General features: G+C 42.5%; 1 protein-coding gene across 6 annotated transcripts in view; it reads left to right on the top strand.

The window, feature by feature from the left end:
• TTC7A (tetratricopeptide repeat domain 7A) overlaps nucleotides 1-24,861 on the top strand; it is a 172,138-nt gene that overhangs the window by 30,069 nt on the left and 117,208 nt on the right. For all 6 annotated transcript variants that reach the window (XM_040554290.1, XM_040554291.1, XM_040554293.1 and 3 more), the window contains 5 exons: nucleotides 104-182; nucleotides 3,452-3,612; nucleotides 4,056-4,119; nucleotides 14,437-14,574; nucleotides 14,961-15,044. In XM_040554290.1, coding sequence (XP_040410224.1) covers nucleotides 104-182; nucleotides 3,452-3,612; nucleotides 4,056-4,119; nucleotides 14,437-14,574; nucleotides 14,961-15,044 — 526 coding nt within the window. The remainder of the gene's footprint in view (nucleotides 1-103; nucleotides 183-3,451; nucleotides 3,613-4,055; nucleotides 4,120-14,436; nucleotides 14,575-14,960; nucleotides 15,045-24,861) is intronic.

Here is a 24,861-nt window from a genome sequence, read left to right as displayed (position 1 = left end):
GTCTGTTGCCCAGCTTTGGTGCACCATGAAAATATTTCCTATCTAATGTGCTCGTTTTCTTTTGCTTTTTTTTATGATATTTTTTTTCCTGCTTTCCCCTTAGCAATATTGTGAAAGGAATGAGGAGTCTGCGAGAAATACTACGGACTGTGGAAACGAAAGCTACTCAGACCTTCAAAATGGTAAGGGGAGTGAATGGGAGCTGGGAAGGTGGGAGTCATCTGCTGCGATGGAATTCTGTTTCTTAACGACTGCGTTTGGACAAATTTTTCCTCACTTGATTGCTTGTTGTTGTGTTTGTTTTTTTTAATACTTCTGGGAGTGATGTGTCTAGTGATGCACTTAATTCAGAGAGCTATCCAATTGAAACCTCTGAGCCTTCAGCTCTGGGCATATGGGATACTTTTATCTATGTTTTTTTCAGTGCATTTTCTAACTCTGGTATAAATGGAGATGTATTGAGTTTGATAGTGCTATCCCAGGTGATAATGTCTTGCTTGCTTTTCAGTGTGTCCATGCATACCTCTTCACTTTTGCATGTAGCAACAGAAAGTACTTCTGGTGCTTGCAACGAAACAGGGCTTTTTTAGACTCAAATGCTTCAGTGTTCATGTAAAACTCCTTTCAATACAGTGTAGCACAGAGTGATTTTTCTTTTGTATTTGCCTTCTGCATCCTGTTATGCTGAGTGCCTCTGGTAAAGAAATCATGGAGAAACTTATTTATATCTCTTTAACTGTGTAGTTTAGCTTGGATGGTCCTTCCTTACCTCCACTTGAAGAGATCTTGTCCTGAGGTTACTCAGGATGTGACAAGATCAACAGCATGGAGAAGAGCAGTCTTGAGAACATGAATGAAAACTCTGCAGCCTGAAAAGTGTTGACACAGATCTGAACTAAACACGAAACAAGTTTAGCCATCTTTGTTTGTGTTTTGTGTAATTCCAGAGAAGTTGGGAGAAGAGGTGGACATGGTTTTGCTTAGCATTTTGAAGATGGAGAGTGCTGGGTTCCAATGGATGGACTGATCTGTGTGTCTATTTCATATGCAAATGCAGAATTAAAATGAAAGCATGAGCAGAAGGGGTAACCTGGGTGAATTTTTTGCCTAGGTTTCTCACTTTTATATGTTTTGGAACTTCTGGTCTTGAAATGAATCTTCTTGATGTCCAGGGATCACCTATGCCTAGTGGAGAATACACATGCACGTGGAATAATGTGCAGGGAATTAGAAGAGGTGACTTAAATAATTGTCACGCTCAAATGGTCACATCCTTTCCCAGATTGAGATCAGGACTCGGGGGATTTTCTTGCTCATCTGTTTTATTGTTATGCTGAAATGAGTGTAACCATCTGCTGTTCTTGCACCGGGGCAGAATGTGGCACTTGAATGCTTCTCTCCCTGTGCAACTGGGGAGAGCTATCCAACACCTCTGGGGGGTTTATTCCTAAGGGGAAACTTGAAGGTGTTCATCCAGTAGTTTTTCCTGGGACTTCTATTTTACTGGAAGTTGTGTTTTCTTTTTCTTATTTATTTGTAAAGAGCTGTCAAGGGGGCAAAGGGAGGAACGTGCTTAATTAAACAAGTTTTTCAAGCATGAAAGTGAAACACGCAATTTTCTTCTTCCTAATTTGTGGGATCACAGTGTTCTCCAAGCATAATGATGCTTTTTTTAGCCAAAGGCAGTAATAACATAAATCACAGTCTTGGCCTGTTCTGGTTTGTTTGGTCTTATTCAAAACAAGAGTGAAGCTAATTTACACAGCTACTGTACTGTATGTTAAAATCGAAGGCATTGCGAGTATTTGGTTCTTGCTTTTTGAAAGGCTTATCACAAACTGTACTCCTACTTTTGTGTGAAACAGTAAAGATCTTTCTGTTGCTGGCATAATATTCTTCCCTCCCCTCTAATGCTGTAGGGAAAAAAAAATAAAGGAGAGTTGGCTCCTTAGGGTAAAACTGACTAAATAATTACACACTGAGATGGTAAAATGATACTGGCTAATGTCACAGTGCCCTAGGCCATTTTGCTCATGGTTACTTGCTATAAAAAGCATAGAAAAGCGTAGTTAGATACAGAAGGCTTTCTGTAACTTGCCAGTAGAAGCGCAGGAAAGGTCTTGGGGTTTCCAGGGGGTTGTATGTGACAATATTTCTTTGAGGCATTGCCATACATTCAAATCAGCTTGCCATTTGCTTAGGTATAGCTATGAAACCTCCCTTTCTGGTGCTGAAGAAACAGTGAGAGCGCACACACGCTAGTGTGGCTGCATTTTAGACTAGCTCAGTGACTTTGTGTGTAGTAAGGTAGATGACAATAAAGAATCTTGTATGAAAAGAGGTTATTTTTCTGCATCTGATGAGCTGAATTTTATTTAACCTCAGTATGATTTGTTTGGTCCTACAGATGTCACACCTCAAGTGTCGTAATGGTTCAGTTTATCAATCATACCTACCCTGGTATTTAAGAGAGTGCCTCTTGGCAGCCTCGTACCTTATCATAATGCATGAATTGCACATAAAATACATATGCAGTAGTCAGGGAAGTTCAAAAATACTTGCAGGCATTAGGACAGAGGGGCTGAAGTTTCAGTCTGCCTCTGTGCTGTGCTGCGTTTGTTTTGCAGCATAGAGTAGTGCGCTTCTGAGAATTCCCAGAAGATATCCCCTGCTTTGATTTCCCTCTGCTTGTTTGCATGTTCATCTGTTTACAATGCAAAAAGCTAGAGATTTATTACGTGAGTCTAAACAGAGACAAATGCCAAGGATAGTTTTGCAAAATAACTTAGCTTGGTGCCTTTTGGGCCCAGCTTGCCAGCTATGGATATGAACTGGAAAGCGAGTACTTAAGGGCGCTCAGTGGTCAGAAAGGGCATGTGATGTTGTTGTCTCGACATAAAGTTCTAACCCTCTTCTCTCTTTCCTCCATTATTATAACAACAACAACAACAGAAATAGAAGTAATACAGAGATGAAGTTGTAAAAAGCTGCAGTTGGAGATGCATTAACAGCTACAGGGTTGTGCTTTTAAACCTGAGGCAGAAGTCGTCTCTGGGCTGAGACTTGCATCCAAAGTTTTGAGGCTGAGAAAGCAGTGGAGTGTCATCATACTCTGAAATCAAAACACTTGTGAGAATGTCTCAAAAGTCCAGGTGGCAATCAGCTGTTTTCATTCACTACTGTGTCCCTTCCCGTCAGGCTATTTTTTTTAACTATTGCATTGCAACAAGACCATGTAAATGCAGAAGGGTGGGCTTTTTGGAGGAGGGAAGCAACTGCCAATGTGGCAGACTTTATAGCAGCAACTTTAGCTACTCTGAAAAGAGGTACTGTAATGCTATTAGTATATCTGCTTCCCAAGGTGAGACGTAGGGAGCGATATTTTTTGTGTGTGTGTGTTTGAGAAGGCTTCACTGATGCATCTTTCTCTGTACTGTTCACTGATCTCTAGACTGCAGCCAAGCAGCTAGCCCAAGTACTTCTCCACTCCTTAAGCGAAGACTGTTACTGGAGCCCTTTATCTGATCCTCTTCCTGAGTTCATGAACAAGGAAGATCAGTCTTACGTTAGCAATCTTCTTTGTCGGAAGCCCGAGCTATACACAGAAGAGAAGTAAGCATTCTTTTTTATTTTGGGTTATTGACAGAAGGAAGGAGTGTGTTTGAATGCTCTTCAGTACTGCTAATTATGTCACTGATTGATGTGGTAGTTTTGTGTGTTCTTGGTTTTGACTTCTCATCAAAAGGCCTGCTGGGAAGAATAAAGAATTAAACCTTGAGTGTTTTGATGTTTTTTTTTTCCCCCCAGGAAGGAAGAAAATCCAACCAAATAGCTGTCTTTGCTATGAAATAGAAATAATCTATTTATGGTTCAGAATAGCTCATCTAGGATATGTTTCAGAGCTTTTAATTGTGTGAACCTGAAAAAGCAGGTATTACCTAGCAAATGAATTATGTATGAGAAGTTTTAAGTTACTGTTCTTCTTGTGAAATGAGAAAGAGAGGCGTGTAGGATAATTCTTGACCTTCCTCAGAAAATTGTGTTCTGTCTTTCAGTGTTTACTGCCCTCGAGACAACGTAGAAGAAGCTCTTCTTCTCCTCTTAATCAGTGAATCCATGGTAAGCCAAAAATGAGTTTGTAATATTAATAGCACAAAAGGAGTATCTAAAATTTCCATGTCGAGTCCTCTGGTTGGTTTTGTGTACAGAATCTTCCCTACATAAACAAAGATTCTTCTGATGAACAGGAAATGCTATTGCTTTCTCTTGGTGACACCACTTTTATTAGGTGGAACTTCAATGAAGGATTTGGGGAATTGTCAAGAAAAGGAAATACCTGCATTCACCATAGCTGCATGCAGTTTCTGACGTTGAGGTACATTGCCTGTAGACAGATGTTTCCATTCAGAATATCTGTGTGGATTTATGGATCAAGAATGAGAGGAACTGGGAGTCTTGGGTAAATCCACGTGTGATGGAGCCTGATGTTTGGCATTTGCAAGGTAGAACAACCTGCTTATGTATCATAGTCTGTAGGGATAGTGTTTTAGCTGCTTCAGTCCTGAGTGGTCTTTGGCAGCGTCTGATGCTCATGGTTCAGGGGTTTTGCATCACTTGTAGATGTGACATCCGTAATGAAATACACGGGTATTACTAGATTTCTTTTATTTATAGCATCAGTGATGGTGGGGAAAAACAACTGTATGGAAAACTGCAAGGTAACATTTAACCATTTCCATGTCCTGAGAAGATGCAAACTGAGAAAATCTGTAAGGAGTGGTTTTTTTGAAGCGGTGTAAAGAATGTTACTTTGCTTTAAATACTGGATGGTCGCTTGTAGCTTAAAGTGAGGTTTGGAAACCTCAGAGCTCCAGTGACACTCTTAGGAACTTTCAGACAGCTTTCAGATGAGGTGAAAAGAAATACTATGGGAACTTTTTTTTTGGTTTGGTTTCTTGGCTTTCTTCAGTTTTTCTATGTCTGTTTTTTCTAGCTCAAGTCTCTTCCCTTTCCTGCAAAATTCTGAACATGCCATCTTAATATTGTTTGCTTTTAGAATTTGGGGCAAAAATTAGGAGGTAGAACCACTGCAAAATACTAAATTGACTTAAAATGTTACGTGAGCAGTATAACACTTCAGACTTTTTGGTGATCTCTAATTTAAATCTCTGCAGTATAGCTGCATTGCATTTTCAAGGGCTTTTTGTAATTAGAAGTGGAGCCTCCTGGAGCAGGGGCTTGTAGTGTGATGTATGCAGTGTTACACTTCTGTTAAAATCAGAAGAACTCGTGTCAGCATGGCTTGTCTGGGCTGATCCGTGTGGGAGGAGGGATCTGGAGCAGCGGTAGTACTGGCTGCTCCAGCCTTCTCTGGGGCTGACCTCACAGCTGAAAAGGCCTTACGGGACCTTGAACACTATAGTCTTGTTCTGCTGAGGGGAATGAAAGTTACCATTTTATCCAGTAGCATGTAAAATGGCAGACTGATCCTGTATCTGTTATGGATGAAGCAGTGTGAAAATGATACTGATAGGAGCTAGACTGCTGTGCTGACTTCAATATTAAATACGTATGCATCTGTTAAGTGCTGTCTCCTATATATGGGAACTGTCTAGAGGTAGGTGCAAGGCATTTTGATCTGCTGTGCATAAAGTACTTAAATAAGCAAAGGTCCTGTAGTGGAGTACTGCAGGAACCATAAAGGACTCCATTTTTTGGGAAATGGAACACCTGAGCCTTTGCTTTCCTCTTGCGTTAGCAGTAGGCTTGCCATTTGTTTACTGTTTTAACAAAACTACAGGACAAGTGTATAGAAATACAGCTGTGCATAGAAATACACTTAGCAATGACAGGAACGTGCTTTCTGAGTGAGAGAACAGAAGGAGCAATCTGATTCTTATATATGTTTGCAGTGCATAAATATTTACCTGCAGTTCTGCTGCTGTGGTATTAGGAAGAGGAAATTTTGCTTAATTTTTGATGCAATGAGAGATCTATTACAGCTGTTTGTTGTAAGCAGGTGAGTTTTCTCATGTACAGGTTTGTTGTTCATTTGGAGATGTGTGGGTTGTTTCGCTGTTTTTTAAAATTTGCTGAGCCTTATGGAACATAAGTTAACAAAAAGCAGATTTCCAGTTGCAGTCTCCTTCATGATATGATGTTGGCTGAATAACACACTTTCCTTCTTGGAGAGAGTGTTGGTGGCAAGTAATAATGATATGTTTCTGTAGGCCAGTAAGCAACGTGGTTGGTGATCCCAGATATTGGCAGGGTTGGGTGTATCTTCAGTACTCTGATTAAGAGCCCCTTGAAATTAAACAGAAACATAAGACTAAGTTGACTTGTTTGGAGCTATCCAGAATCTGACACTTTGATTGCTCTGTCAGAGCAAAACTCACCAGAACAGTACTTTCCCTGTCTGATTTTTAAAGAGAAAAAATAGCAACCTTGCTGCTCTAATTCTTTTGCAGGACTGTAAAACCAAACAGCTGCTCCACCTGCCTGTTTCTGACTTCAGCCATTCCAAAATGAGCTGACGTGGGACAAAACTGGCGGGAGGAGGGTTTGGGGACAGGAGAATTGTCAGCACAAAGAGGGGACATAAAACAAAGACATGTCCTGGGCAAGAGTGTAGATCATCAGAGAACCATAAATACGTGAGAAATTGGCTGAAGGGGGTACAGGACGTGGTAAGCTGTTGGTTTGGTTTTTTTTTTTTAGCAATATACGTCTTGAACACCTTTTTATTCTCCTAGCCATACAAGGAGGGAGTAAATCATTGCTAGACGGTTTGCTGCACCAGCTGAAATGCGCTCTATTCTTCTACTTGTCTCACCTTCATAAGGGGTAGCTAACACCTACCTCACAAGGATCTGTGTGACTCCCCAGAAAAAGTTACTGGTGCTACAAGACTCCTTCCTGTAGGGGTTAAGAGGAAAAAAGAAACCACGTGTAAGGTGTTGTGAGCCTCATCCTACATTCCAGCAAACTTTCTCTGACTCCCAGTGGTGCAGGGTTCTGACTCCAGATGCTGTCTGTGCTTTTCTTACCACATTCCTTTTGCTTCTGAAGGGAACAGCTTTGCATGTTCTGGTGGAATGAAATGGGAATATCTTCTAAATTGGTAATTAAGCATTCCTTCAGTATTTCACTCGCTCTGCTTTGGAGCCCAAGTATAGGAAAACCAAGTAGCATGGTAGACTTTGTCATAGCTTTGAAAATGTTTCTGTGGGTATATTAACACTTAGAGTAACAGCTTGTTTCCTTATGGCCCTCCCCTGAGTTGCCTTTTGTATTTGTTCTGTCCTGTTGAAAATGGGAACGTATCTTCCTAAGCTAAGGCATCTCTGCAGACAATGAAGAGCACCCTGCTTGTGGGGTTCGGCAAGCTGTCGCCCGTGGTGCCAGTTGTTATTTAGCTACCGTGGCTGGCTGTGGAGCCCTTGTGGAGGAATGTAGTGAAACAAATCAGGCAGCCTGAAGATTACCACAGTCGGGGCTGTCTTCTTTAGGGGGTTTGGAGGTTTTGTGGTGAAATTCTCCTTCCATATGCACAGCCTGAGTTACAGGATGGACGGGCTGGTCATAAGAGGAGAAAAATGTTCTCCCTCTCACCCGGGAGGAGGCCAGCTTGTGCCGGCCTTTGCAAGCTTGGGCTGCAGTAGAACGATGTGTTCCTGCTGAGCACTGGAAAGATGGACCAGCCTATTTTTAAATGGCTAGTCCTGTTTCTGGCTGTATTTAACTCATCAAGACCAACAGCACTGTCTTTGGGGCGAGCCGAGTATGTGGTGGCTTGCTGCATGTGCCTTCTCTGCACTGTGGCACTGGTTCTGCTGTCAGAGGCTCTGGGCCTGCTGTGTGGCTGCGAGTAGGCAGGGGAGGTTTGGCAGGACTAATCCTTAACTGCAGTTTTGTTTGTTTTAATAACTGCTCCCAGGAATATTTGCTGAGTTGACTCTGCTGCCCCTTAAAATTGGCCAGAAGTTTCTCAGAGCAAGGATTGTGAACCTTTCTGTGACTTCTGGTGTGTACTTTTGAAGTAAAAGTTCTTTGTTTGTATTTATAAACTTTCCCTTTTTGAATCTGAGGTCTAAAATATAGTCTAAAATCTTTAATTCAGCCCTTGGGAATGCTGGCTCTTATAGCGAGGGTTCCTGGCTGGTGTGGTCCACCAAACGTCCCAGGTAGCATGGGTTACCTTGTTGATTCTGTGTTTACTTCAGTACTAGTGGAAATGCAGCTCCTTGTGTCCAAAACTAATAAATTCTGTGCCTGTGTAACAGAGATTAGAAATGTCGTCCCCATCTTATCTCTGATGTGAATCCCTAAAGGCGATTTGACCTTGCAGAGCCTGAGAGCACAGAACAGATGGTGAGGGAGGAAGTAAGATACTGGGACTGGTCCTGATCTTTTTACTGGTGAGAGTAAGAACTTGTGGTTTTGAGCAGGCCTGTAAGGGAATAAGACTTAACCTGTTTATTTTTAAACACAGAAATAATTAAAACACATTAACTCTGCAGTTCCTAACTTTATACAGTAATCCTGGCCAACGTATGGGTTGGTGAAAGAGAAGAAACTCTTGTTGCTTTTGTGGTGTTTTTTTTTTGAATGACACCAAGCCCGGTGATGATGCAACAGCTGGACGACTGTCACGAGTATTTCTTTGAGGGCCATGGGACTAAGGCAGCTGAAGGAGACAACTGGGGACAGCATTGCCTGTTCTGTTGGTTCCTGCCAAATCACAGTGCTGTGCTTACAGTAACGAGCTTGACAGTAACTGGTCTGCGAGGCAAAGCTGTGCGTTTGGGACCTATGAAGATGGATTGCAGGATGTTTCTAGTGGGAAATATACCACCCCTGTTAATTTCCTTGTGAATGAACAGTTCAGCTGCAAGCCCCAGAAGATGGGCTAGCCAGCTTTTTCTTCTTTTGCTTTGCAGTAGACAGTCTTATTTCCAAACTTGCAGGGAGGATGGAAATTCTTGGAAGATAACTCTAAATGCAGATTATTGATAGCAGATACATGACTGTGGTACCCAAGACATTACCCATACATAAAGCTGCCTTTGTTACATTACTTTTTCCCTTCCTTTCCTTCTGGGTAGGGAAGCTGGGCTGTTTTGGCCAGGAGTCATGTCTGTCTTGCTTTCAGTGGTATTTCCAGAATTAGGTCTGCTACAAGAGTAGGTATTAGAATACACCTGGTGAGAGAGATGACAGTCATATTTTATAACTAAATGCCAGACCAAAAGGAAAAGTTGAGAAGAGTATTCATATGTTGCTGGCTGTCCAAGGATAATTTGAGTCTTTGATACGTTTTGCAAACTTCCTGTGTGGTGTAGTGGAAAATAGCCAATAGTTGTTGCTTATTTGGACCGTAATTCTTCAGCAGTTTGTAATAGGTATCTTTCTAATTGTCTGTAGTGACAAACCACATTTTGCTTAGAAGAAAGTGAGGGAAAGGAGGACCAATAACAATATGTAGGATTAATACGCTCACTTGTGAGCCAGACCTCCTCAGTAAGTCAGACAGGCACGGATTTGTTTTGGGGACATGACTGGCTGGCTTGCTTTGTGTTTATGACACTGTTGTGCCTCCTTGATATTTGTAGAAGTGGAGTTGCTTACTCATCCTAAGTGAAATTGCTGCTGACACAGACTAAGCTCTTTACTCTGCTGCATTTGTGTTTTGGGTAAGAGAAATTCAGCCTTCCAGCCCCTTTGTATCCATGGGCTATTTTGCTCAGAAATCTAGTTGGGGTCCTGTGAGCTATTGCCCACCAGAAATGAGACAGATGCCCGACAATTCATACAGGCACTACGTTTTCATTGTCTGCACTTCTGCTCTTAAATGGAGCAGGTTGTGGTATTTCTGTAAGAGCAGATCTGGGAGTGGTTGGTGGATGGTATTTCCTCCTTGTTCCACCTGCTTCCCGTTTTCACAGCAGCCTTGTGGTCAACCTTAAATACTTTCTTTGTGTATGTTAGTGAGGAGAGCCTTCAAATGCTGTGTGGAAATAGTACCTCAGGTGGAAATTCAGTAGCCTCTTATGTGAATGGATCTGTGCCATTGCAGAGAACGGAGACCCAAGGATGTGGGCTAAGTATTTCCCACCTCTTAGTGGTAGAGGCATCAATTGCACGATTTCTAAGGCTTGTTGTCGATCTTGCACACACAGCATTTGTTTTTCTCTCGTAATGTTAGTATTGAATCACACCAATTACATTATTACAGTACACTGTAAAACATGCTGCTGTTCTGTATAGCTGGGTTGCAGTGGATCTGGCAATTATGTCTCCTTTCAAAAGACACAAGTTGAACATTAGAATGCCCATGAATTAGGGCGCAGGCAGCAGGCACTCATTAAAGATTTTAATTGCTTTCTTTTTCTTCTTTGAAACAAAGCAGGGGGAGCCATGTTTCAAAGTGAGCAATTAAAGGATACTTTATAGCTAATTGCAGTGAGAAGGGGCTGCTATGTGGAATATGCTCTATTGTGATTCATATGACTGCTTGACTTTTATTAAGAAGAACATCTCTGTGTTGTGGTAAAATTTAATTTTCTGCAGCGTAACTGTGTGCGTAATATCTGCTGAAGTAATGGCTCTTTGGATTTGCTGTGGCTCTTTTCCTTTCTGCAGATACATGTAATAAACACAGCATAAATAAGCTGTAGTTAGCATGTGACAGGCATAGCAGTGTCAGCGATGTACAGCACATCCTCTGTGGCTAGGGGGCTTATCTCAGCTGCAGGTGAGTATATTGTGTATGTGGATACGAAGACACTAGCTGCCTGTTGCTCAGCAGGATTGTTAGGTGAACTGTTGATGAACATAAAAGCTGGCACAGAGATCAGCGTGCCTCAGCTCTGGGTCAGCTCGTGGGCACCAGCCTGTGTTGGAGCCTTTGGGATGTGCGCAGCCTGCAGGCATCCTGCCAGGAGGAAGGGCTGAAGGTGCTCGTGGGCCTGCGTGCTGCTCAGTCTGGGCTGACTCCGGGATGTGTTTACCTCCCAAAATAGGGCTGGTGTCGTGTCTGAGCCACCTGCGTGCAGAGATGCTTGCGTCTGTAACACATCCCAAAATATGCAAATGCGACGCATCTTTGGGTTGCCCTTTAACTGAGAAATACCCCAAATAAAGAGGGATTGACTGTATGTTTTCCTCTGTGCAATAATGCAAATTACACTAACTCCTGATGGTGAAACTCCTGTTGGAGGCAGGAGCGACCTTCTCCATCCTACACGATAGCCTGGAACAGAGGGTCTCTTCTTCTGATGGCATGACTCACCATCTCTCTCCATCCCACTTGTGCGCAGTGAGGCACGTCTGTGTTACAATGGGAACAGCTTAAAAGGGAGACTCATACTGGGGTTGCTGGAAATGTATTTGTAGCTGTTTCGATGCTCCTTGTAGTGGAGGAGGAAGCAATGCAATGGGACAAAGCAGGAATTGCTGCCTAGGTGCAGCTGTTTGGTCAGCCTTCTACAAATAGTCCTTTTTCCAGTTGCGTTCAGGAAAACTAATGGCCTGAAAGAGCAGAAACACAGGCGTTGGAATAATGTTCAGATAAGTGGCTTAGAATTCGTGCAGACTCAAATGTTCACTGAAGTCTGTACCCTTCGGTAAGTAAAATTTGCTGTTGGACAAAATCAGTATATGCAGTGTTGCACCAACTCTGCTACTGTTTTGCCTGTGTACTTACCTGGGACTGTCAGGATTTCTCACTGCCCCACTGAAGTGTACACAAAGGTAAACAAAGAAAGAAAAACTAGCTAATGGTGATCTGGATCACAGCGTCCTTCCTTTTGAGAGTCCTTAGAAACATTCTGGTTTCCCCGAGGGGATTTCAAGTAAGTGATTCACAGTTCCCTCCTCTGCCCTCCTGTATGTAACACTGCAAAAGTAACTGGTACCTTGAGCCTTGGAATGATGATTTGCAGTGTTGTACTAGACACACTCTGTGCTCTTGCTACTAGAGTTTGTTATGAGGTTTGCATCATCTTGTCTTTTTTTTATGGCTCTGTAGCAATATGAGGGCTCCTTGATTTTTGAGCAACTGGAATTAGCAATTGGAAGTAGGGCCAGTAATTACATAACCATAAACCACGCTGTTGGGATAGAAGTGACTTGATGTATTTGCTCAGTGGCAACTTTCATGTGTGGAAGCAGAGAGTGATGGATTGCAAAGACCTTCCGTGGCTTTGAGATTTAAAGGATTGAACAAAATAAGCAAGTTTATGACCTTGGAAAGAATATTAGTCATGCCTGTGCATATGTTGTTTTTAACTGCTATCTGCCTAGGTGAAGTACGATACGTACAACGTGTTCAGTATGACTGCAGTTCTCGAATGTTGTGTCCTTGTAATGTCTCGTTCCTGTTTATTGCAGAATTTGGGCATGTTGTTGCATCTAGTACCAACATCTGTTAGGAGAACATTAATGGGCATTCTCTAGTTCTGATGATTTTTCTCTGTGTTAATGCAGCAAGTCAAAAGCCATAGCTCAGTACTAGATGGATACCCTAAAAAAAAGTATCAGGCTATAGGTGGCTCTAATGGGAGGCTGATCAGACTACAGAGCATGCAGGTGATATATCATTAGCTATTTTCTACAAACAATTGCTCCAATAGAACTCATGGAAAAATCTGCTATTGCTATTGTATATATACAGGAGGATTCACATGGCAGTAAGGATCATTCTGTATATGCTTTAACTTTCTTTTTAAAATAGTAATCTCAGAATCATACTGTATATGCTCTTTTTTTTTTTTACAGCTATTTTGATTTTCTTTTAAAGTAGTTTTGGGTTAAATCCAAACAGAACTTGAACTTTTTTTTTGTTTCCATTCCTATTTATTTAGTTTTGCTAATAAAGACAGATAAGCCATGCTTCTGTGCTCTGCTTGCAGGATTTTCTGTTTGAAATTGGTCTTACTCTCTCATACAATGTATTGTTCTGGGCTGCCTTTTTAAATCACAAATTATGTCTTCTGCATTTACATAAAAAAGAAACCACTTCCCTTGCTACAAGAGGTGGTGTAAATTCTTGTACACAATGCAAACACTAGACTGAGTCTGAACTGTCAGTTTGCCATTAGCTCTTGGTTGTGATTGGGTTGGTTGGCAGTAATCGTGTTTGCTGTCTCAGCTGTGATGAAGAATGCCTGGAACTGGGTATTACACAGATAATATCATGATGAAACAGTTGCAGCTTAATCAACCTGAAATATGTGTGGGCTGTAAGAGCTGCATATTCTGGAAATTTTTATTACACTTAATTCCAGTGTTTAACCTTTTTAGGCAAAAAATCTCCCTGCAATTAAAAAGAAATAGATGTAAGATTATAGTAGTGAGTATTATAAAATAAATCTCATAGTGTCCCCGCTTTAGAGAGGAAACATCTTGTTTGTTTTTGCCCCAGGTGAAACTGTTTGCAGTCTCCTAATTTTTCTGATCTTTTAGATGTCAGACCTGAATGTCCTACGTTGCACCTCATCCAGCTGAAGAGCCCAGGGCAGTGTATCTGTGTCGCCACTGTGCTCAGTAGCACGCAGTATTGCCTTTCTCAGAGGTTAGGCAGTCGTGTTCAGAAACAAGAGGGAATTTTCTTTTTGTTCTGGGTTCAAGATTTCCCTCTTTGTCCTCAGAAAACAGAGGGTGGGATCTTGAGGTAAATCTCAGTCTGTGGGATGTGGTATTTTGCAACATCCTAGCAAACTGCTAGACTGATCATTTTCTGTCAAAAGTAATGTTTCTTTTAAATGTATCTAAGCTGAGCAATGAACTGATAGATTATGCAAAATTAATACTTACAAAATAAGATATTTTCCAAATCATTATTTGGTATTGCATTGCCTAGGCTTCTAATTGCATTAAATTGATGGCAAATATGATTACTCAGGCAACCTGTTCAAATTAAAGAATAAAAAGTGAGTAGCAGAAAAGAATAAGAGAAACGCATGGTATTGAGAAGAAAACAATTGCAGACACAGAGGACAGCTGCTTCCATGGTTGATGTTTTATCACAGTTGTAGCTAATTGAAGTAATAAAGAACATGGATTAAGGATAGTTTGTGTTTTGAAGTCTTGGGGAATCTGATCTGTTAGGTCAGTTTCCTAATGTTCTCATTCTGAAAAAAATCCAGATGAAGTATTCCCAGCAGGTCTTTTCTGTATATACAGCTATCTTATTGAGTTTGCTTTCTGTGGATAAAAAAAGTAGTCTACTTTTGTATGGAAACACCTTGCTGATCTGGGAATATTTTTAATTTAAAAAACAAACCAACAAAAACAAAATAAATAAAATCTTGAGACGATTGTAAACAGTGTGCCATGGATGATGGGTAGAGCTTCCTGTGGAGGAGTTCTTGTTTTGTTTTTTTTTCTCCTTGTTCTGCTGAGGTCTGATGCTACATTTGTGTCTGTCCCCAGGCAAACCGGGACGCAGTGATCAGCCGTGCCCCTGACCAGCAGGATGACCGGGCTGTCAGCCTCCGGGATGCTTCTGCAGTCTACGACCTTCTCAGCATCACACTGGGCAGAAGAGGGCAGTATGTCATGCTTTCTGAGGTACCTCTGCCTTCTGGCTCAACTTCCATTTGAAATGTGCAAACAAAACCTGTCTTTCAGTAACTGTTGGCTGTTGGTCAGGGAGGTGAAGCACACTAGCTGGCAATTAGTAGAAACAGCTACAGGCCTATGGCAGCACAGGTCAGAACTGAGACATTAAGCTAATTCATATGTAGGCACTTGAGCAAAGCAGCCCTAATTTAAAGTGATATCGTACGGTAGCAGGTCCCATTAACTAAGAGGAGGAAAATTGTCATTTAAGAAAATATATTTGCTCCACAACAATTCATCTGCCCTAATTTGATTACTGAGCCATGCCAAACAGCAGTATTGACAAAGGATATCAAAAACAATTTCTGACATTTCTTCCAATGTTTATTTTGCAGTGCTTGGAGAGAGCCATGAAGTTTGCATTTGATGAATTTCACCTTTGGTACCAGCTTGCCCTGTCCATGGTGGCTTGTGGAAAGGTAAAGTTCAAACTAAAGGACTCTGAAAGGGCACATTTTCCTCTGGCAGAATGCGTCTCGTTTACCATTTTCAATGTGTGCAGACGTGTTTTGTGGTGGTATGTCCCACCAGATAACTTACGTAGAAGGACAGTGCTCACCTTTGATTGTTCTTTGTGATCAGGTATTGCATACTGATCTTCCGTGTTCCCGTGTTTCTTCTTGCCCTTCATTATTAAGGGGAAAACATATTTTGTGTATGGCTGTGGATTGAAAAGTGTTATATAGCTGTCCGTACTATGCAGATCCAACATAAATACGTGTAGCATAAGAAAGATACTGATGTCTCAAACTGTCATCAACTCCGTGTCTTTGGGCAGTTGACTTAACCTCTCTCTTAGGCTGTGATTCTCCATCAGATCCAAGGAAATGTTTGTGCTTTTTCATAGACAGCTTGTGAAGATTAGTATTTTTGAAGTGCTTTAATCTTGGTACAGAAGATAATGTAGAAAAACAAAGGATATGTGAATGCATGCAGTTGTGCTTTAACACCGTTTTTTTAAATTAATACAGTGTTTGTGAAAGTTCTCAGTAGACCACTGAGATGCCTGAAGTCTAGTTGCAAAAGATAGCAGAGCTTTTCTTTATTAGACTTAAAAGAGGAGACTTCCCACAGGAAAAGTAGTAGATGATAAATTTAGCTTGTTCATAGTGGGGATCCCCACCTACATCCTTTAGGAGCTGTGAGCAGATTAAAGCTGTAGCAGACTGCTTACAGCATGGGCCTATATTCTGTGCCCGTGGAGTGTAGGGGGTCCAAGTAGAATTAGACAGAGATGACCAACTAGTTATCATCAGTTGAATGATGACCACTGTTGGCCTTTTATGGCTATAACTTGAATTGGAAACTGGCTTTGGGGTGAAAGCTAGGGATGAATAAGCAGTGTCAAGCTTTTGTAAAGAAGTTGTCATCCTATGGTATTTAAGTGGCAGTAAAGCTGAGATGATGTCTGAAGGTATTCCTTTATTTTTATGAGCACAGACAAAGCCTTATCCAGAAGACTGTTTTTGGATGATATATGTTAACAAAATAGCAGACCAACAAGAGAGTCTAATAAGGAGCATCAGGGATGGCTAAGAGTATAGTAAATAGGACTGTGGAAAGACCAGGAAAAAAAAAAAAAAGGTACCATAAAGGATGGGAGTGGGGTTTGAAGAGAAAGAAATGTTCAAGAGCTGTTGCAAAGAAGAAGGGTTTCTTCTTGTCTGTGGTGGGTAGGACAGGATGTAATGTCTTCCAGTTGCAGCAACCCAAGTTCGTGTTTCCAATTAGGAGGCAAAAAAAAAAAAGGATATCAGTATGCTGGAAGAAGACTGCCTGTGGAGATTTGTGTGGAGCTTGCGTCACTGGGGATCTGTGGAACACCATGGACAAACACCAGTCAGCCATGACCACGTTGTGAGGCACTGGAGCTGGACTTGGTGGGACCCAGAAAGCTCTGACTCTGTAATGGGACTCCACAGTTACCTTGTAAATCAGCTTGATCTGTTGCAAGCAAAAGGAGACATCAAAACTCTGATAAAGTATATTAGATAAAAGAACAGTGTGGGGCTGAAGGGAAATGTTTAGTAGGAGGGAGGCTCACAGATTCTGGTAGGAGTTCAGTACAAGCGTTTCAAAATCCAATTCCAGATATGAAAACGATGGCTGGACTCTCAATTATGTATAGGGAAACCCGAAGCAGCTGGAAGAATACTTGAACAGTGAGCCTGTTGCCTTGGTGCTAATACCTTGCACTGGCCTATGTCAGGTGAGGGCTTTAGAAATCGGGTCCAGCTCCCCTTGGCATTCAGCTGGAATTAGCACGTAGCTGCCCTCCCTGCCTTTGCAAATCCTCTGGATACCTGATCTCTTGATATTCAGGGCAACAATGACTACATAGGCAGCGATGGGAGGTACAGTATCTTCCCATAAATTCATTTCACTTGTCTGGAAGGTTTAGTGGCTTTACAGGTTGTGTAACCTGTTTCTTGACAGCAAATAATGATGTAACCTTGTTAAAATCTAGAATTGCTTCCCAGCAGATTAACTACTGATGGTTGACAGTGTATCCAGAGTAATTGGGGTTCGATCTTAAGTTAGAATGGAAGAGAGAAATAGGGCACGATCTTTACCTTCTAACAATTTGCATGAGAAATCTGTCCTCCTTAAGTGTATATGTATCTCTTCAGCTTCCCCTGGAGGTTACTGTATATTTGGTACTTAAAAATGAGCAACATGAGTATCTATATCTCTATAACTGTCCCAACTTTTAAGATTTTCAAGCGTATCATGTACTTGAAATATTCAGAAGGTAAAATGGCCTGATCTCGTCTGTTTTTCTCAAAGCTCTAAATGTTCTGAGCCTTACATGGGGCAGCGAGGATTCCCTTACCCAACAATCCCATCTGTGCAGCATTTCACTTCTAATCCCAAAGTATTCCCTGAGGATTCCTGTCATATACTCTGCAATGCGTCATCTCGCTAATGGGAGATGTGGCATACATTTTTATACTTCTTTGCAGCTTGATAGCAGGACAACGTTCATTCAAATGGAAGTGCTCCAGTGCAGCAGGAGGAACTGATGATAAAAGAGCATGGTTTGTCTAGACTGCGGATTGCAGAGCACACTTCAGCTTTTATAGGTGGAAGATCTGTTTTCACCTGTCTCAGTCACAGCCAATTCCTGATCTCATTTCCTGGTAACGAAATCTTGCATCCTGCAGTGTTACCTCTTCTGCAGTACAGCAAATCATGCTCATAAATCTTGGGTATGACAGGAACCCTCTATCAACCTGTAAATGCTAGAAACTTGGTCTTGTTATTTTAAAATATTTTTAGGAATTGCAAACTATGACCTTCTTAAAAGTGCTGTAGAAGCCTATCTTGTCCTCTGTTCTATGTTGCATTTGATTAGTGTTACTTTTTTTGTATATTGATCTTTTTCGGGTTAAGTCAGAGTTTAACATAAACTATTTTCTTCCTCTGCCAGACAAAAAATTGCCAAATGGTGGCTGTCATTTTTCTCAAGTGAGCACTCTGGATGTCAAGTCAACCAGCTAGGCTCATTACTGTGTGTATGCTTGAGTTTACACATTATTTTTAAAAGGATGTGTCTTAACAAAAATAGGCACGCTGCTTCAGAAAGTCCTTAGGGCAAGCAAGGCCTTAGGGATTCATAAAACAGTGAATGAGAAAGCTCAGAGAAGCATGACCTTCCTATTCTTCTATCCACTTAAAACAGTCGAAATAATGGAGTGACAGCAATTTGACTTGGCTGTGCTTCTCAGCGTCTTGCATAATGAGAGATGGTGTGGTCTAGTTGTTGGTTGTTTTTTTTTGTTTTGTTTTTTAACTTATTCTTGGGGATGCATATATACTGAATTGTGTATTTTCTGAATGAGTGAAGTATGTTTATTTAAATGATTTGAAGTTCAGCCTGAAATTTGAAAGACTTTGTAGATAAGTTTAGATTTTCAAATTCAGATGAAATGCTGGGAAAGCATAGACAATGGCGTAAGGCATGCCTGCTATAGGAAGAGAGTAGTGAGAGATGTCCTGTGTCACCATGTGTAGTTCTGGATAGGCAGGAGAAGTTTAAACTGGCCTGAAGCAGAACACCTGTTCTGCTGCACTGGTGCTGGAAAACTGGATTCTGAACTCTGCACAGATGCTTTGAGTTGTTTCTGCTGGTAATCACCTTCACGATTTGGTAATACGACAGCCAGAGGCTGAGCGGGCACGGCAGCTCCCTGTCTCTGCCATGCACAGACAGGCTGGAGCCTGAGTGGCAGTGGTGTGAGAGCCGGACGCCATCTGGCAGCATCTTCGGGCTATGAGATGAGCCACTGCCCTGCAGACAGGGCGAAAGGAGTGCAGTAGGTTGCATATGCTTGTCTCAAGACTCTGGAGAAGTAGAAGTGACCTGTGTTGAGCAGAATTAGGGGGAGGGAAAGGAGCAGACCTTTATTTACGATGTAGAAGGCTGTGTGAAGGATGGCTGGTTGGGGCAGACCACCTCCGCTGCTGCTTTTCAGCTGAACTGTTTGCACTGGAGGTGGTGGAGATGACCAGCATGCAGCGGTCCTGCAGACTGGGGCAGCTCTGCCGAGGTACCTGCAGGTGGTGGCAAAATGATCATAGCATCTAGGTGATGTATTACAGGCAGGAGGGATGTGAAACAGGGTCTGCGTGCACTTGCAGGCATTTCCCTGGCCTCAGACCAGTGGGATCAGTTACATGTTCCCCTTTTCAGATCCCTGTCCCCTTCCACACTTAACTGCCCCACATGGGACCCAGCCTGGGTGTCTCAAAGTGTCACTGGAGCTCTTTGGAATTAGAGACTCAGAAGTGCCTGGGGTTGGACTCTGGCTTAGATCAACAGTACTTGATGGTCTTCTGGATCTGCGTCACGAGTGTCTTTTTACCTGAGATATGGCCGAAGGGAAATATAAACTGATAAACAATGTGCCTTGTAAAGGCACGTGTAAAGCCATGTTTATATGGCTCTTCTAACTAACAACCCAAGGAGATGAGATTTGTATTTAATGACAGTGAGGTGCAGTTTTCCTGAGGGTGGTGAGTGAGGATTTGTCAGAGATAGCTGTGAAATTGTGAACGATGAGGTACTTGGTCTGCAAGTTCTGGGCACCCCAACTGAGCCGTTTAACCTGCAGCAATCTCACAGTCATTGCTCATGTCCAGTGGATATCTGTTATTATTAGTGTATTCAGTACCTAAAACTATTTTTGTGCTCAAATTTAATATTTCTGCTCTATCTTTTTACTGTGTTAAAAGCTTTAGGGTTGTTTGTGTTTCCTGACTAGAGGGGTGAGGAGTTGTACAGTCTCAGGCCAGCTGAGGAGGTAATCTGCCCTTACCCCTCACCCCTTGTGCTCATTAGGGGGATGAGGAGCAGCAAGATGTGCATAAGGGAAGGGGTCCGGAGCAGGTGAAGGAGCTGTGGGAAGAGACTGTGGAGCTGGAAGCAGTTACCTGAAGGCAAGGGCTATGCTCAGCAGGCCTTGTGCTAGGGTTGCTGATGGAGGTTGTGTGTTCCTGGGGTGCCTGGTGCTCAGCTGTCTAGCCACCCTCATCCAGGGTTTGCAGAACACCGTCAGCCCAGTGCTTCCCTTTAGGACGGCAAATGCATGAGTGCACGATCCTGCCCAGCCCCTGCTAGCCTGTACTGAGGACACCCCAGGGACAGTGGCCAACGTTGCTGTATAAATAAGAATGGCTGTCCGTAGGGGGATTTATTCTCCAAGGGTGGTATCTTGCAAAACCAGGCAGATAAATCTGCTTTTAGCTACACAAAATGCTCCCGTCTCCTTTCAGCCTTCCTGTGTTTGTTCATCTTTAAGGCAAAGAGGAAGAAAGAGTCACGCTTGTCTACCTGAGTGATTTTCTTAATAACGTAACACTTCAGGAGGTGTCTGGTGCTATACAAAGGGAAATAATCGCACCCTCCTTGGCATCTGTCATTCAGCTGCTTTTCTGAGGGAGCAGGCTCCAGCTCTCGCAGAGCCAATCGTGCAGTGTCACTGTGTTCCCCTTGGCTGCTCAGCAGTGGAGATAATGCAGCCCTGCCCAGGGCTTGTGCTGGCAGCGTTTTTAGGGTTTTGAAACCAACTCTGTCCTAACTGAAACCAGGACACTTAGACAGACATGAACTTTGATTTTCAAGCCTTTTGCAAGTTGCTGATACGCGCTGGTCATAGCCAAATAATGTCAGGCTAATGTCTGAGCTGCTCCTATCTGTGTTGCACCCAAAAAAGGAATGCTTCCACTTATTTAAAACAGTGCAGCAAAAGCAGATGTCTGTAATAGCTTCAAGGAGCTTCAAGTTTGACTCAGCCATGCCTGTAATGCCGATATACAGCTTTCCAGAAGGTTAGAAGGAAAGTTATAAATACATTCGATACATAATTCTGCAGCAACAGCAGACGAATTTTATGATTTAGGCTGTTCCTTCTGTTGGTTTCCTTGCAAAAGCTTAGACTGGTTGCTAAGCAACTGGCATTAAAAAAAAAAAAAAGAACATTTCTTTTTGCATTGCAGGCAGGAACCTTGGGAGCAGCAGAGGCCTCGGCTGGCTCCTTAAATAGCATTGCTGGGGAATGAAAGTTAAAATATTGAACAGTCATTGGTTAAAGATCCTGTTACAAAGGTCAGCCATCTAGGGGTTATTCAGTAGTTTGGTTTCTTTTGGTGCAAAAGGGAGATTAGAAGGGTGTGTGTGTGCTGTAGATGGTGCTAAAAATGGAAAGCTTCCTGCCTGATGAGCAAAATACCTGGGTGGGCTGTAGAGCTGCCTTCAGGCTTAACTCTCTTTTCTTGACAGAAAGTGTGAAGTGTGGTGTTTGTCACATTAGCATGGGCAAATTCATGCTTTTAAATCCCAGAATGTAAGAGGTACTCCTAAAAGTGAGTGTTTGAAGCTGCTTAACTGCAGTGCTCTGATTTGCTAAGCACAGGGTAAAAGAAAAGGGGAGCATCAGTCCCTATGTTGAGAGAAGTGAATGTCTTAAGAGAATAATATCCATGCTGAGGGATTCACAGAAATGTAGAAATTCAGTGAACAGCGAACATCAGAACAGCTAATTCCAGAGTTCTCAATTGCTGGCTCCCTCTAATGTCATCTTCCCTTGCTGGTTCAAGGTCACTTACAGCTAAATGGCTGTGAATCCCAGGATACCAGGAGTACTTATTCTTGCGTATTGAAAGATTTCTGCCACACACACAGACACAATCCCTTTGAGATGTGCAGTTTTTAAGATCAGGCAGAATGATGCTCAAAGAAAGGCAGTACTACTTGTGGAGATTTGTCTGTACTGGACTGCCAGGTGAATTGGGAGGGAGGCTGTCTACCAAGACGACCACCTTGAGGAATGTTTTCCCTCTGGCTGAAAGCAAAAAAGTAGAAAGGTTTTTGGAACCTTTGCAAGAGAAGAGCAACTGTGTATGGTGTGTCAGGTCTGCTTGGCACGATTTACTGTCTAGAAATTCTTCCTTTTACTTACATTTATGGTCTCTTTATCTTCTAAGTGTCTCTACTGCAGGTTGAGAGGCGCCATGCATGTATTGAATGTAGTATATAGAGCCCTTTCAGCTTGTACTGAAAGCAGCCTTTTGTGAGTGTTGCCCATTGCTTCCCGGCACCTGCCTTCACTGATTTTCTTTTCAGAAATTATAATGGAGCACACTCGTGATCTCAGCAGAAGGAAAATATTGTATGCAAGTAGATTAGGTGAAGAAAACTTAACAGAGAACAGATTCCTTTAAATATTGGACTTAAACATGCAACAGTAGTGCCACGTGCTTCACCTGTCCCTATTGCAAAAATAACAAAGTTGTTGTATGAAAGATGGAGATGTCCAACTTAGGTAACAGAGGTTCTGTAGTCCTTTACACTTTTTTGTGTGTGCATTTGGTCCCTTAAGGCAGTGTGTTCACCCTGTATCCTGATTTGAATTCTGTGCCTTGCTTGTCGTGACAAAAAGGAGAACTGTCATGAATCTCCTTAAACCTGATGAGAATCCCAAGGCTGAGAACTCAGACCTCCCATTAAAAAAAGCTGGAACCCCCCATGAGGCAGCAGTTGGCAAGCTTGCCGTTTCTTTAAACTATGAGTTTCAATAAGTTCCTGTGTGTTTTAGGGGGACTCACAAGCCTTTTTTCCCAGAGAGAGTCCAAATGAGACCCAGAGGCAAATCCTCTTTTTTCTGAAATCCTTGAGAACTGGTTCCAGTGCAGTTGTTATAATCCAACAATTAGAGATCTAAACAGAAAGAACTTAAACCCTGGCCTGAGTTTTGATGTGAGCTGTGCTGAAGCTCCGAATTATGAGCAGGAAGCGTGCAGTCACTTGGAGTTCAAGCTCTGCTCTTCTCAAATCATGCCTCACCAATAAATCTAATTATTATTGCCTTGCAGTGAGTCTCACAAACAATGCACTTGGCTGCCTGGTCCACCCACACTAAATGAAAGAATATGTACATTTTAATTATCAGATTATTTCAGTGTTACACAAACACCGTTTCGTATTAAATATTTTTACAAATCAACGACATCTGTATTCAATACAGGGTGGATGATGTTTGTTCCCTGCTAATTAATGCCTGTAATGAATATCTGTATTACACCTTGGTATATATATTTCTCGCCAGTGTCCCCTAAACAAAGTAACGGTGGGAGTAAGATGTTATTCTTCCTGTAGTCATTCCTTGGCCACCATTTTCATCTATATATAATTTCTGCTGAGTAAAGTTTTCAAGGTGAAATTTTATAGATCTCTTGAATTTTTAAAATGCAGCTGGGGAGGAAGGCTTCATGTTGCCATGTTTCTAAAACCATTTCTGCTCTATATGTTTAATTGCAAACTTTATAAACTTGCCTAAATTAACATAACTTTGTAAACGTTTTAAGAGCAGCATGGAAGGTATAGCTTTGACTTGGTCAGTTAGTGTTCAGAAGCTCCTCAGCGCATGCAGTAAAGTGGCTCTACACAGGAGAGGAATTTGGGCATGGACACAAGGTGGGTTTCTCTGCTGTGCTGTGTTCAGAAGTGGCTGTTTTGCCCTTGCCCCCCAACAGGCTCTGGGCAGGCTGCAGGAGCGCTCTGCGGTTCGAGGCAGGTGGAGGCTGCGGTGCTGGCTGGTGTCCTGGTGACCAGCCTTACTCCATGGGCAGGCTGCAGACGGGGACTGAGCCGAGCTCAAGAGGAGCTGGCAGGGAGCCGGGCTGTATTGCTTCTCTTCTGGTGCGGGCCCTGAAAGGTCTCGTGGCTGCGGCCCAACTTTGAACAGGCATCTCATGCTCTGACTTGTGCTCGCACCAGCTGTGCTAGCCAGCAGTGCTGTAGCAGCCCCAGGTGCCTCCTGCTTCCTCCTGTGGGGAACTGAGAATCCCCCACCATCGATCTGTACGCATCTCCTCAAAGCAGTGACACTGGACGGAATACAGTCTTGTATATGCCTGGCCTTTTCATTTCACTTTTGTATGGTGGGATAGCAAGGGCTGGAGGTGTTCAGCTGCGTATACGCTGACTGGCAAGGTGCATGTGGTCCTCTGATACTGCTTGGGTTTCTCATGTCTGCAACACCTGTGAGCCAGAATAGAGGGCAGGAAGATGATGTGCCCGGTTAGGACACTTATGTGCTTATGCTAGCACTTAAAACACCTTGAGTGGTGGCGCTAGGAATACCAGCTCCCTGCAGCACAGGCAGCCTTCTGTAAAGGAGGAATAAGATGCCATTAAAACCTGAGACATTACTTGTTCTGAACAAATAGGTGTCAAGAAGGTTCATTCAGAGGGATACGAGTCATCTAGTAACAGCAGAGCGTGGTGATGTGTTTCTTGCTCTACTTCAGGATTGAATTACCCAAGCCTGTATTTCTGAGAGGGGCAAAGTACAGGTTAAGCTCCCATCTTTGTTCCGAGACAGGCATCTTTCTGGCTTCAGACCAACAGCTGAATGATGTGTTTAGAATTGTAAAATAGCAAAATTTCATTACTTGTATTGATGATATCTGATGCTCCATATAGGTGGGAGCAGTCTGGAGAATGTAGGGCAAGCTGTTGCTCTTTTTTAGGCTACATTTTTTAGGCTACATAGCAGGTATCCAAGCTTTTCAAGCAGGAGGCTTTGCCTTGTGCTGCTGCAGAGCCTGTGCGTTCTCATAAAAAGCTCATCTTTGCCTTGTCATGTGCAGGACTGCTGTACGTCGCTTTTTTCCCTTTTTCCAGGCTGCCTTCCAAGCCAATTTTTCTCCAGGCTTTGAATCTGCTAGCAAGAA

The sequence above is a fragment of the Cygnus olor genome, chromosome 3 (genome assembly GCF_009769625.2).
Source record: "Cygnus olor isolate bCygOlo1 chromosome 3, bCygOlo1.pri.v2, whole genome shotgun sequence".
In the NCBI taxonomy this organism is placed as follows: Eukaryota; Metazoa; Chordata; class Aves; order Anseriformes; family Anatidae; genus Cygnus; species Cygnus olor.
The sequence above is the reverse complement of the archived record's forward strand: the minus strand, read 5'-3'. Positions and strand labels throughout refer to the sequence as shown.